This window comes from Chanos chanos, chromosome 10 (genome assembly GCF_902362185.1).
Source record: "Chanos chanos chromosome 10, fChaCha1.1, whole genome shotgun sequence".
Classification (NCBI taxonomy): Eukaryota; Metazoa; Chordata; class Actinopteri; order Gonorynchiformes; family Chanidae; genus Chanos; species Chanos chanos.
In genome coordinates, this window is record NC_044504.1 from 6,635,029 (window position 1) to 6,648,014 (window position 12,986).

The 12,986-nt window shown below is 41.3% G+C and overlaps 2 protein-coding genes across 2 annotated transcripts; both read right to left on the bottom strand.

Moving 5' to 3' along the window:
• Positions 1-204: 204 nt before the first annotated feature.
• Positions 205-7,892, bottom strand: casq2 (calsequestrin 2). Its single transcript, XM_030786623.1, has 11 exons — positions 7,656-7,892; positions 4,726-4,810; positions 4,287-4,387; positions 4,026-4,137; positions 2,929-3,002; positions 2,661-2,791; positions 2,464-2,509; positions 2,182-2,236; positions 1,976-2,076; positions 1,717-1,791; positions 205-516 (listed from the first exon to the last, which is right to left on the bottom strand). The coding sequence occupies exons 1-11, from the start codon at positions 7,890-7,892 to the stop codon at positions 205-207; spliced, it is 1,329 nt and encodes a 442-aa protein (XP_030642483.1).
• Positions 7,893-10,858: 2,966 nt separating this feature from the next.
• On the bottom strand, positions 10,859-12,108 carry LOC115822715 (potassium voltage-gated channel subfamily E member 2-like). Its single transcript, XM_030786630.1, has 2 exons — positions 12,059-12,108; positions 10,859-11,240 (listed from the first exon to the last, which is right to left on the bottom strand). The coding sequence occupies exons 1-2, from the start codon at positions 12,106-12,108 to the stop codon at positions 10,859-10,861; spliced, it is 432 nt and encodes a 143-aa protein (XP_030642490.1).
• Positions 12,109-12,986: the final 878 nt, after the last annotated feature.

A 12,986-nucleotide genomic window follows, 5' to 3' on the forward strand; every position in this document is an offset into this window, starting at 1 on the left:
TCAGAACAAATAACATCCTGCAACAGAGAAAGATTTTTTCAGTCCGCTCACATTGTTTTCGTATTTATTCAGCACTTATTATTAACTTATCATTGATGTACAAAATGTACAAAATTAAACTATGAATACTCTTAGACAAATCATCCTTGCAGTGAATGTTCTGCTAGGAGTGTTTGATGTTCTCAATAACCTTCACAGTTTTGTTCATTCATCATCGTCGTCGTCATCGTCATCGTCATCATCGTCATCGTCATCGTCATTGTCCTCTTCTTCATCATCATCGTCATCGTCATCATCATCATCATCATCATCATCATCATCATCATCATCGTCATCGTCGTCATCGTCATCATCGTCTTCGTCATCATCGTCATCATCGTCGTCATCATCGTCATCATCGTCATCATCATCTTCCGTATTGACTTTGCCTGACAGCACATCCTCTATCCAGTCTTCCAGCTCCTTGGCTGAGGGTAAATCTTCATCATCCTCAATCTGCAGCCACACGCTATCAGCCTGCAGCAGGGACGAGACAGACATCACAAATGACAGTCGAAACATGGCACTATCAGCCAACATGCTAATCGTGATACCATTCTACAGTGACTTTATACAGCATCACTCACAGAACAGTGTAATTTCACTATGACTTCATACACATTCCTTAACAGTGTGACATCAGTGTAGAGTATCGGTCATACTCATTTTTATTAGGTGAGTCCATTGTGACTTCATACTGACAATATGAGTTCAATCCAGAGTGACTTCTAATGACCTCACTGTTACTATGATGTCATTCCAATGTGACCTCAGATACTCTCACTGACAAAGTGATGTCATTTTAATAGGACTTCACTTAGACTCACTCACAAAGTGATGTCATTCCAGTTTGTCTTCATACATTCTCCCTAACAGTGTAGCATATCAGTCTTGAAAAACATTACTACATTCCTCAGTATTGTGATGTCATTTTAATATAACTTCAGATAGGCTCACTGACAAAGTCATGTCATTCCAATATGACCTCATACATGCTCCCTAACAATGTGATATTAATCAAGAACTGACATCACCACTGAGAAACATTTCTTCATTACTGTCTTATTATAGGGCATGATTATGAAGACGCTTTTTGTCTCATTGGTCAGTTTCGTTCCTTGAGTCTGGTATGTGATTTTGATACTACCATTTTTTAAGGTACTGTTCTTCCATTACTAGTTTTGGTCCTTCATCATCATCTCGCGATATCAAAAACGTGTAGTATTGTAACATTATTTTTCTAAATCAAGAGTCTTTTTTGTACTACTCATATTATGAATTTGCCGTATGAATTAATGAGCAATTTATACATTTCCCCCTTTAAAAAAATGACTAAACTCATTAATGCACAATTTACCAATATGTCTTGGAGATTTCTCATATTAAACATGAGGAACGCAGACATTTGTTGAGTACAGATTTCACAAAAAAATTTCACTCATTTTTGAGCAGGATACAATTTAAGGCAATTGTTTTAAACATTTGTGACGTGTCATGTGATTCTTTTCCATACTGAGCGATGCTGTAGTTTGACAGGGCATTTGAGATGTATTTCTGCATATATTATGTATATCTGTAAACTGCTTTGTGGCAGCGGTTCTGACCAGACAAAATCACATTAATCTGTCAAGCATCTGTATGTTTCGTTTGAGGTGAGAAGGATTCTTCTGGACTCACGTCTGTGACGTTGACCACACCTATCTGTGGTCTGAAAAGGTCCACCTTAAACGTCTTTTCCCAGTATGGAATCAGCTGGAAACACGGAGAAAGGGGACAGGGATGAGACAGTGACCAGTTGAGGAGTGTAGAAGATAAAGGAGAGGCAATGAAAGACGCCGTATGTTAGGTGAAAAGAGAAGAGTTTTTTTTTACACATAAGACCATTTAACTATCCATTTTGTTGCATTACAGACAGATGTCTGCTCATCCTACTTACCAAGGGGAAGTCGTCTGGGTCGATCCAGACGATGCTCAGGTCAGGGTTGTTTGTGTTATCTCTGGCAACCTCCTTCAGGATCTCCAGGAACTCAAAACCATCTAAAAGTATGTTATTATCGGGATTAAGACCTAGCTGAGATCAAGCTGCTTATGAACTTGGAATAACACGTGTAGGATAATTATGTGGTTTGTTGCACGTTTTACCAGGATCTTCTTCTTCTGCAAAGGCCACGATATGAATGCCTTCAATGTCATCTTCCTAGAGGAAAGAAACGTGTGATTCCTCAAACACTGATTGAGTCAATGGGAACATATGTGGTAAAGTTTAGGAATTTCATTTTTGGAATACCTCAGAGTCAGCATTTGTGGGACTACCGCTGATTTTAGTTCTTTTCTGGCTTATGTCTGTTAAATACTTAATACATCTATGTAGGATACATTTAATAAAGTATATTAGAAGGAAAACAGCAAAACAAAGTCTCTCACCCAGGTTTCAAACATATCCTCAGCTCTCAGCTTTCTCAGGGTTGGTCTGAAGAGATATGGAAAAGAGAAAAAGAAAACAAAAAAAATATTACAAACATGTAAACCATAATTTGGTTGTTTGAATGAGTTGGAAATGACAGTTAAAATGATCCATCCATCTATCCATCATATCTTCCCCCTAACATAAGACTTATGACCTCCTGTGCTCGTTGATGAAGGCAACCAGCTCTTCCTCAGAGTTGGGTTTGTCTGGAATGGTGACTGGCTCCTCCATGAAGGGCTCATAGAAGTCAACTTCATTCAGTTTCAGAGTCAACTCCTTGGCCACCTGGAACACATCAAAAGGACCCTCAAAACATGATGCCACATTTATTTGGTGGATAATCGAAATATGACACGGACACTTTAGACATTTTAACGAGCTGTGTGTGAGTGTGTGCAGCCAGTACCAAAGACGACACTCACTGATTTCTCAAAGGTGGCAAAAAATTTGATGTAAGGCTGAAACTGTTCTGCTGCCTCCTGGAATGCCAGAAAGTCTGTGGAGAGGGTAGAGGAGAGAGAGAGAGAGAGAGAGAGAGAGAGAGAGAGAGAGAGAGAGAGACAGAGAGAGAGAGAGAGAGAGAGAGAGAGAGAGAGAGAGAGAGAGAGAGAGACAGAGAGTGAGAGAGAGAGAGAGAGAGAGACAGAGAGAGAGAGAGAGAGAAAGAGGATGAAAGTGAGGTGAAAGAGAAAAAAAAGTTTGAGCAAAGGTGAAAAGAAGGGACAATGTTATGACTGCAGGGATGGACTCAGTGTGACATCATTATGTTCAGGATGATGTCTCATTTCGGCCTACAGCGAATATTTCTCAAAATAGCTTACTAATTGCCCTACATCAGCTGTCTTCTTTAAAAAGCTATTAAAGTTAGTCTCAAAAAGAGAGCACTGTAGGCAGGTGTGTGTGTGTGTGTGTGTGTGTGTGTGTGTGTGTGTGTGTGTGTGCTTAGCCTCATAGAGGTTCGCCTGTGTAGGCCCATTTTGAGTTTGTAGTGGAATGCAGGCCTAAGCAGGATACTGAGGGGAGAAACTGAAATAGCTGACTTTTGACCCTACGCACCAGGACCTACAAGAGCAGACATGGTGGGCACATGGCTCAAATGATCAGAGCGGACAGCTCTCCTTCAGCTCCAGCAGGACTGACTGGCCTGGAACATGTCTGAGAGGCTTGTAACGTGTGGGCAGCTGTAGAAGGTTATGTCTAAGACAGGATACCGTCACCATGGTTATAACAGATTATTTTCAGATTCAGTCTCTTGTTATGGTTCAAGGCAGATGGGATTGTCAGGATTGTCTTTCTCTCTCTCTCTCTCTCTCTCTCTCTCTTTCTCTGTCTGTCTCTCTCTCTCAGTAAGTGTACATGTCCCTGTGTGAAACCTATTAGTGTTTGAACAGCTGAGCTAGAGAAGTGGATATAATTGTCTCTGTAAGCTCATAGTGATGGAAAGATTTTAAATGTCATCCACCCACTCTCACCAAAGACACACACACACACACACACAAACACACACACAAACACTCACGGTCAGACTCCTGGCTCTTGAAGTAACCAATGAGACGGATGTCTTCTTCCATGCGATCAAAGGCACGCAGCTCCAGTGCATTATCAATCACCTCTACTGGATCTTCCATCAGCTGAGACCCACACAACAGACAGACACAGACAGACACGAGACAGGAAGAGCACAGACAGTCAGACAGATAGATAGATAGATAGATAGATAGATAGATAAAAAGAAAGAAAGAAAGAAAGAAAGAAAGAAAGAAAGAAAGAGTTTCCTTACATCCAAGAGGAATTCCACTAGGGTGTCAGCAGCAAGGAGTCCATCAAACTCGATGACGCGGTCGGCCTTAAAAACGTACACACTACCCTCCTCTTCCAGACCTTGCAGTACAAACATAGAAATGTCAGCGTGCACTTAGAAATACTCTCTCCCTTTCTCTCTCCCTTTCTTTCTCTCTCTCTCTCTCTCTCTCTCTCTCTCTCTCTCTCTCTCTCTCTCTCTCTCTCTCTCTCACTCACACACACACACACACACACACACACACACACACACAGTTTTATATTTACAAGCAGATATATACTGGTATACTTCCCACATAAAGATCCTCAGAACGCTTGTGAAGTTGCTTTGAAACTGTGAATGACTAGTAAACACCTAATTACCATAATGAAACACAACACTGCCTGTCGTAGTAGGAGATGGGTATTTCTGGCCTTACCTAGTTTCTTAGCAACCTTGGCATCCTTCTGAGAGTCAACCATTCCAAAGCCGATGTTTTTGCTCTCCAGAACCTGTGCCGCAAGCTGCAGAGGAGACAAACAAACCAGAAAACATTAGTCCATTCTGAGTTTGTTTTTGACTAAACTTATGTCAGTTTATACTACTAGACTGATATTTGAAAACCATTGTGGTGAAAAGTCTGTTTTCTCTAATACACTCAACACGAATTTAACCATTCGAATTGTAGTGAAATTGTAGTGTTGTAGTGAAAACTTTATTCCGTTACTAATGTCATGCAATTGTATAATTGGATTTTTTTTTTTTTTAAATTTTCTTCGATATCACCTGTTTATCCTAATAAAATTTGTCTGTTATGACATATTGTGCGTTTGTTTGTCACATTATTAAACAGCCATGAACAGCTTAACATTTTTAAACACGAATCCAGGTTTGAGTATGGTTTAGTGAGTCTTGGGTTTTGAAACAATGACATTGATCATAATGGAGCAGAGCAATACACTGGAAAAAGTAAATGTTCATTAAAGTGCCATCTGAGTATACCTCCAGTCTCTGTTTTGTGTCAGTCAGGCACATAGGACTGCATTGTCACTTCACTGAGTTTCCATTACAGTCTCTTTCAAGGCATTATCAGCAAGCACACTGTGAAAAGTTCAACAAGCCGTATTCATACCTAGCTTAAGATAAACCAGGTTCATTTGATCTCACTGTGAGTACACAGTGGTGCAACTGTGTGTAGACACAAGCACTGCATATTTCTAGTAGAGGAATTTGAGACAAAACGGTCTAAACCAGGATGAGGGTTACAGGATAGATAGATAGATAGATAGATAGATAGATAGATAGATAGATAGATAGATAGATAGATAGAGAAAGAGAGAGAGAGAGAGAGAGAGACTTAGGTTTGATGGTTGATGCTGAGTGACAATGGCTGCGTCTAGAATACGAGAGACTTAACAGAGCAGTGTTTGGCGTAAGAGACACTTACATAATCATTTTAAAAAGGATCCCATTCCAAAAATAGGCCTAGTGTTCTGATACCACTGTGATGTAAGTGCAGAGTGAGTTCAGTTTGTCATTCACAGGAAAACAACCCACAGAGAATGAATTAGAAGCCAGTGACATCATAAAGGAGGTTATGGAACCTTGGCAGGGGAGAGCCAAAAGAGCCATCATTTTAATTAAAATCAGTTCAGTCTCTAGCCAGAACACTTCATTAACAACTCTAGAGTTACTGCATTCCTTCACCAAGACTGAAAATGAGTGACAAATGTTCAAAGGGGTCCTTAAAAAACGGTTTGGAATGTCCTCATAAAGACTTGATGAGAAGTCAAATTAAGAATACACACAGGGATTTCTTTGGTGGAAAACGAGACACTGAGACTCTTAAACACATGCTTAGTGGCTCTACACTGCAAATGCTGCTAAGCTGCGAAAATCAGCCCTAAACCGTATGAGTCTGAAAGCACGCGATTTGAAGGACTTTTAAAAGCACGTTTACAACATTGTGAGGTAGATGTGTTTATTGGCCATACAGACAGAATTGATTAAGAAAGACATTTCGCATAAGTGTAACCTGTATTGGATTAAACACTGGCTGAAGAGACAATTTAAGGAGTGCACATTATTCAAAACCAAATGAACTGAAACGTGAGACACTGGTCAAGTTAAACTCATAGATCTCAAAATGGACAATTCATACATGCAAACCCAGCACTCTGGCTGGGAAACGATTCATGTTTTAGCAAATTGGAGAACGCTGAATATTTTATAGCGCTCTACCAGCGTCAAAAGAACCTCATTATAATTTCAGCTCAGGAGATGATCCACGAGCTGTGCATTTGAAAGAAACATGAATGTTAATCTTTCATTAACCTATGGTAAATTATTTTAATGTTTAAATTATGAATGAAGGGCGAGTAGTGCTGGTTAGGGTTTTGGTATTGTCACACAGTGTCATATGTTCAGGCTAGGTTACAGTCATATGTGAGACACAGCCTTTGAATTTAAATAGATAATGCAAACTGAGAGTAACAAGGGAGTAGGCAAGCCTGACCTTCACAGTAATGTGCATGGCATGTACTGTACACACACACACACACACACACACACACACACAGTCACACACATGCTTACACACATACCACATACCTGTAACTGTAAAACTGTGACATTGAAACATTAGTTATCATACACACACCTTTTCTTTCTGTGAAATTACTGATTTTTTTCTGATTTTAAAGGGTTTTTTCTCTGCACAAAGCTTTAGCTAAAGCAATTAACTGGCGGTGAATAGCCTGCATATTTAGCCACAGCCAAATGAGTGGGATTATGGCACTCAGACATTCAATTGTAAGGTGCTGTATTTAGAGACACTACTAATGACTTAATATTAGTGAAAATAACCAGAGGTTATTTTTATTATGTTTCTAATATGCTTTGGCCAGTTCGTCATTACCAATGCATTCATCCTCTCTTTCATCTTGTCTTTCATTTTATATATCTCTCTCTCCCTGTGCCTCCTCCATTCATCACATCTGTTCCCATTTCATGTCCCATTCATTTCTTTCATTCATATTTTGCCTTATGTCCTTTTCTTTCTCCATGTTGTTTCCTTCCATCAGTCTCTTTAACATTTCTTCTGTTCTTTCTACACACTTTCCATTTCTCCCCATCCATTTAACATCCCCGATCTGCACCTTATCTCATCACTCTATTACCCCCACCCCCCCACCCCACCCCCAGTACACTACCCCCCCCCCCCCCCCCCCACCTTTTTTTCCCTTTCTGTCTTTCTCTGACTATGTTATGTGTAAGCTGGCCTGTTGACTGTAAATCGTTGTCACGACTGTTTTGTGTTTGAATGAAACGACGCAGAAACGACCTGTTTTAAACTCTGCAGTCGCTCACCTCCAGCACGAGTTCGGTCATGTGGAACTGTTTCTGCCTCTCTTTGCCGGCGGGAGGGGGCGCGTGGTAAAGGAGACAGGTCATGTCGTGGCTCTTCAGGGCTTTCCTGTAGTTCTTGTCGTTTATGTCCAGGACACGGTCTTTGCCGTCGTACCGCGGGAACTCCAAGCCTTTCTTGGCCGACGCGAAGGCCGCCAGACACGCGCAGGACAGCGCCAAGAGCCAGGTGGTCCTCATTGTCTCCGAGCAGTGACGGGAGCACACCTCGTGAAATAAACACGCCAAACCTACGAGAGCACGCGCTTTCAGACGGGTGTCAACCTACTTTCTTCTCTACTGCTCTGACCAGAAGGCCTCTCGCAGCCCAGCAAAGAGTGAAAATATTCCTCAAGAAAATAAAAAATTGAAAAAAAAAAAAAAAAAGGAAACGTTTTGGGGGTTATGGACGGTTGTCCTCAATACAAACGTTCTTCCCAGAGTTTCTGCACAGTCTTCCTCCTGTGCTCAGCAGGCCATCCCCCTGTCTCTCTGTCTGCTTCTCCCTTTCCCTCTCGCTCTTGGCCGGAGACAAAGAGAAGGACTGGTTGCAGTGGCTGGCATAGAGATGAGGGAGAGGAGGGAGGCTGGATACCTTACATAGCAGTGCCCCCTCGTTCCTCTTACGGGCCTTTTTTAGGAGCCCAGTTGTTTAAGGGCTAAAAATACTTCAGTGTGACTGCAAAGGGGTAGAGCAGATAGAGGCTCGGCAGAGCTTCTGCTGAGTCCCTCATAATGACATTCCCAAACAAGAGGAGAGAAGGGAGGAGTGGAGGAGGAGTAAGGATGGGGGGTTAAGGTGGGGGGGGCAGTGGGTTGGAGTGAAGTGGGGGGGGGGGTGAAGGGTAGGGTGTATGGGGGATCAGTGAAGGAGATGTTGAAAGATTGAGATGTTTGAGAGATGGCATTACCACAATCAGGGCTTTGAGATGTTGGACTGTTCAGATGGTTCCTAGGAGCACTTTCACTTTTTGATCGTTTTGATCTTGCAAGACCATTAATCACTCGTAATTGCGTGTCAGTGTGTGTGTGTGTGTGTGTGTGTGAATGTGACACAGTAACAAAGCTACCATGCAGCTCTATTGTACTGTAATCAGACTCTCATATGTGGTGGAGTTTTAGGTGAAATGGAGGGCAGTGGAGGGGTGGGCATCTTTTGTTGTGTGTGTGTGTGTGTGTGTGTGTGTGTATGTGTGTGTGCGCGTGTGTATGTGTGTGTGCGCGTGTGTATGTGCATGTGCGTGTGAACTTGAACAAGAATGTATGTGTTTCTCTGTGGTGAGGCAGCAAAATATTGATACTGATATTTAAGACCGGATATGCAGCTCTTCGTTGACACTGGTGATTCTGACAATTTTCTCAAAGCCAATAAATTCTCTGTAGCAAATTTCTGTCATATTCTCCTTGTAAAAATCCCAATTACGATCTCAAATTTCGTGCTAAATGTCCAAACCGATCAGACTTTAATTCACAAATTAGAGATTTATTACTATTTAGATCCACTCCAATAGTATTTTACAGCTATTACTGAAAAACCCTAGTCTATGCCAAATCCCAGCTTAGCACTGTTCAGTTAACTCAATCACCCAGCAGCTGGTGTGGGTATAAATGGATGGGCCCTGACGAATAGCTGGTGAGTTGTTTTTAGCCTGGTGGACACAGGTAACTTGATATCCAGGGCTTCTCTTTGTCACCTGGTTTTTAGAACAGATCCATCAAGGCTGACTATAATCATTGTGCACGGCTGCATGTGATTATCAGTGACTTTGGGTTAATATGCAATGTTGTCTTACTTATTTGACACTTGCTCAGGGGACTGTTGCATGATTATGTGTTTCCCTCACTGTGTATTTAGTGTATTTAGTTATTTATTTTCATAGTTTCATTTGCTGTTGGAATTGGTCGTTCGCTTTCATTTGAGATCTGTCTTAAAGTTAATTCTGACTTGGTTAATTCAGATTTGGATATCAGTGCATTTCCCACACTGCTCGGTTCTTGTTCTGTGGAAACATACTGAAAACCCGCAGACAGCCATATTAGGCTTTGCTGCAGTGAAGATGTCTTTGGAAGGATATTACCCAAACACAACAATGTCAGTGAATGACAGAATAGGTGAGTGTGTAACTACACAGACCACACACAAACACTCGCATACAAGCACGCACATACACACACGCACACAGTGTATCATAGCTTCTTATCTCACTATGCTGCATGTCTATAGTATCACAGTAACAGCAGTCTGTTTGTGTTCTACTGCAAACTATCAAGGACGCACGCACACGGGCACACACACACACACACACACACACACACATACTGATGCACACAAGAAATAGAGAACCCATCTAAGCTATCATCGCGCGAATTGCTGGTGGGCCCTGAGAGGGTTGTTTGTTCCTATGTGTCTCAGTGAACCAAAAATTCTCTCTGTGTTTGGAACAGTGTTGTGAGCCAGTCCTCTCCACTTAGCCAGTTCCATTTTTACAGACAACTGCTGCAAGCCTCAGGACTGATGGAACTAGTTGGGATTTTACCACACAATGAAATTTCTGCACAATACTACAATTAGAGCCCCCACCTGGTAGACAGAGGAACTGTCTCTGGTTAATTTCTCTCTCTCTCTTTCTCTCTCTCTGTTTTTTCCTCTGCTGGAATAAACTGGTCATTTTTTCCATCCTGTCTTGATCCTGCCATTTTCTTTCTCTTTCATGCTTTGTTCACTATCCTCCTCATCGCTATATTGAAGCATTCCCTTAACACTTCGTTTGACATTAGTTAATATTTCATGATCGGGTAATTGGGAGTTTGTTCCCAAGACCTATGACTTCTGGTACATGCTCACCACATATGAGTGTGTAATTGCAATACAGAACTGTTGTAGAATAGTTTTGTTCCTTTCTAATACTCTAATAGTTCCTGTCTCTCACACTACACGCACACACACCATGATACAAGTAGAAAAGCTTGTGTGATTGAGACACAGTTTGTGTTTTATTATTTCATACGAAAGTGTCAGGTTACGTTCTTTAAAGAGTGACTCAGCGCAGTAGAGACACAGCAGTGTAATCCAGTATATTTCATTTGAAAAACAGAGACAAAAGACTAATGCTTCTGTATCTGCCTGAACATGACTTTCTTAGGAAAGCACCTAATTCTGTTTTCCATCAGGGTGAACCGGGTCCGTGAAAAGACGCTGTGTTGGGGTTGGAGATGACGTAGCTTTGGTTGTAGTTCTGGATCTGGATTTGCGTGCTCCAGTCGGTCTCTATGTACTTGTGATACGGATCGTTGGAGTGCTCCTGCCTCTTTGACTTGACCGTGCTGACCAGGATGGCCACGATGATGAAAGCAAACATGCCAATCATTACCATCAGATACCAGATGACGTTGTCAAAGTTCTCCTCGGCCAGGATGGCGTCCAGCTCCTTTTCGCCCTGCGTGACGTTCTGGGTCCAGCTGTCCAGAAGGTTTCGCAGAGCGTTTGTTAAGGAGCCCTGCAGGTGGAGCGTCAGGTTTTGCCAGTCTGACGCTATCGTTGCCTGTCCCCTGCTCCGTGTACACAGAAAGGTTATTAACAAATTAAGAAACAATATTTTACACAGATGAACACACAAACAAGCGTGTGTTTGTCTTTATTTTAGAGGTGTGTAAATTTTTCCCTGTGATCAGTGCTAGACTCATTCACTGTACACCATTACAAATATCATCATGATTCCGGATCAGTCACAGCTGTAAACATTTGCTCTTCAAACATTTACTCTGCATCAATCTTTAAGCATTCCTGTCCTATTTAGAACTGCGTGTAACTAACTTAATCATGTTCCTGAAAGCTCTCCACTCACTATTTTCCAAGAATTCGATGCACACTATTAACTTGAAAGTGCATAGATAATGGAAACCTCTAAAACTGTATTGGCTAGCCAGCGAAGCTTTTGTGTTTGCCTTAATACCACACTAAGTATGTCTTATGATGTTTTCTTCTATGCCCATGTCCATTAGTAAATAACCATGAACTTATAATACAACATACTGCAGTGTATATATTCATTATAGCTGTGGCTATATTTTCAGATGTGTTGTAGGGATACAGCTAGCCTCTAACCCTAACCCTGACCCCTAACCCCTAACCCTAACTCTATCTGAGGGACTGAGGTGTCTCTTTACTGGCCTTGTACATAAGAGTCAGGCAGAAAAGTTTGTAAGGACACTTAACAAGTGAACCTTACTGTTTATTTGGTAAAAAGAAAAAGAAATTGCCATGGAAACTTGCCCTTAGGCAAAAGCTTAAACGGGCAGGAAGAAAAAAAAAACACACACACACAAGAAAATTTGGAAGTAAATCTGTTCCATTTGATTTCACTGACCTTACATAAAGACCTTGAAGACCTGAACTGCCGTGTTCGTTGAATGTCATTCTCTACATTACGTTGTTGCTGTATTACACAGCGTACTGTCCGAAAATGTTCACACTTTTTCAAATAACAGCTATTTGTTTGGGTATAAAGTAGAATAAATGTTTTACTTACATGATTTAAAGTCTCTCTGTTGTTTATATGAGTCGAGGGAGTAGTGGACCAACAGATTTGTGCAAGGAAGTGTCTGGTACAATCTACTGCTCCGTTACAGTTTATTCACACAATATTTGCCTAACAAGTGTGTGTGTGTGTGTGTGTTTGTGCGTGTGTGTGTGTGTGTGTGTGTGTGTGTGTGTGTGTGTGCATCACTCTCCTACCTCTTCATATCAGCTCTTTTGGCAGAAGTGAAACTGTTCTTGTTTTTCAAGGACATGGAGAGTAGTTACTTGGAGAACTATGCTTAAAGTAGGTTTGTTTCTCAGATGCTAGCCCACATTACAGTCTGCCCTGCCGTGTCTCTGTCCTAGATGAGCTAAGAACAATACCAAGGCTAAATTTGGCATATTGATCATATAGTCCATTTGCTATTTCAATTTTGTGTATTCTGAAACCATGTATAAAGCATTGCCGGACTACAATAACATTCAAAACATACAGTAAAATATTTAATGAAAACATATTCGAAAACTCGATCTGGAGGTGGAACAAAAGAATTCTTGATTTTGCCATGATTGTGGGCGTATGTATTGACCATAGGAGACAAACTCAATCAGAATCACTCAAAGCCAAAGCAGGAAGATCAGCACAAGTGTCAGTTCTGTGTTCTTGGTCGTTCACGTCTGTTCACCCAAAAAGCACACTCTCTCAAACAGGAGCGGTGTTTGACAAAAGGGTTTTTAGTGCATGTTGAGTAATTTGCACAGGACAACCCTGACTT

What these genes read in the sequence shown, in the direction of transcription:
- casq2 (XM_030786623.1), bottom strand. Translation starts at nt 7,892, where the DNA reads ATGAGGACCACCTGGCTCTTGGCGCTGTCCTGCGCGTGTCTGGCGGCC. An exon ending in AGGATATGTTTGAAACCTGG is followed by an intron (nt 2,237 to 2,463) that starts GTGAGAGACTTT and finishes TCTTTCCTCTAG; the next exon opens with GAAGATGACATTGAAGGCAT. An exon ending in TGCAGAAGAAGAAGATCCTG is followed by an intron (nt 2,077 to 2,181) that starts GTAAAACGTGCA and finishes ACATACTTTTAG; the next exon opens with ATGGTTTTGAGTTCCTGGAG.
- LOC115822715 (XM_030786630.1), bottom strand. Translation starts at nt 12,108, where the DNA reads ATGACATTCAACGAACACGGCAGTTCAGGTCTTCAAGGTCTTTATGTA. An exon ending in CTTCAAGGTCTTTATGTAAG is followed by an intron (nt 11,241 to 12,058) that starts GTCAGTGAAATC and finishes TACACGGAGCAG; the next exon opens with GGGACAGGCAACGATAGCGT.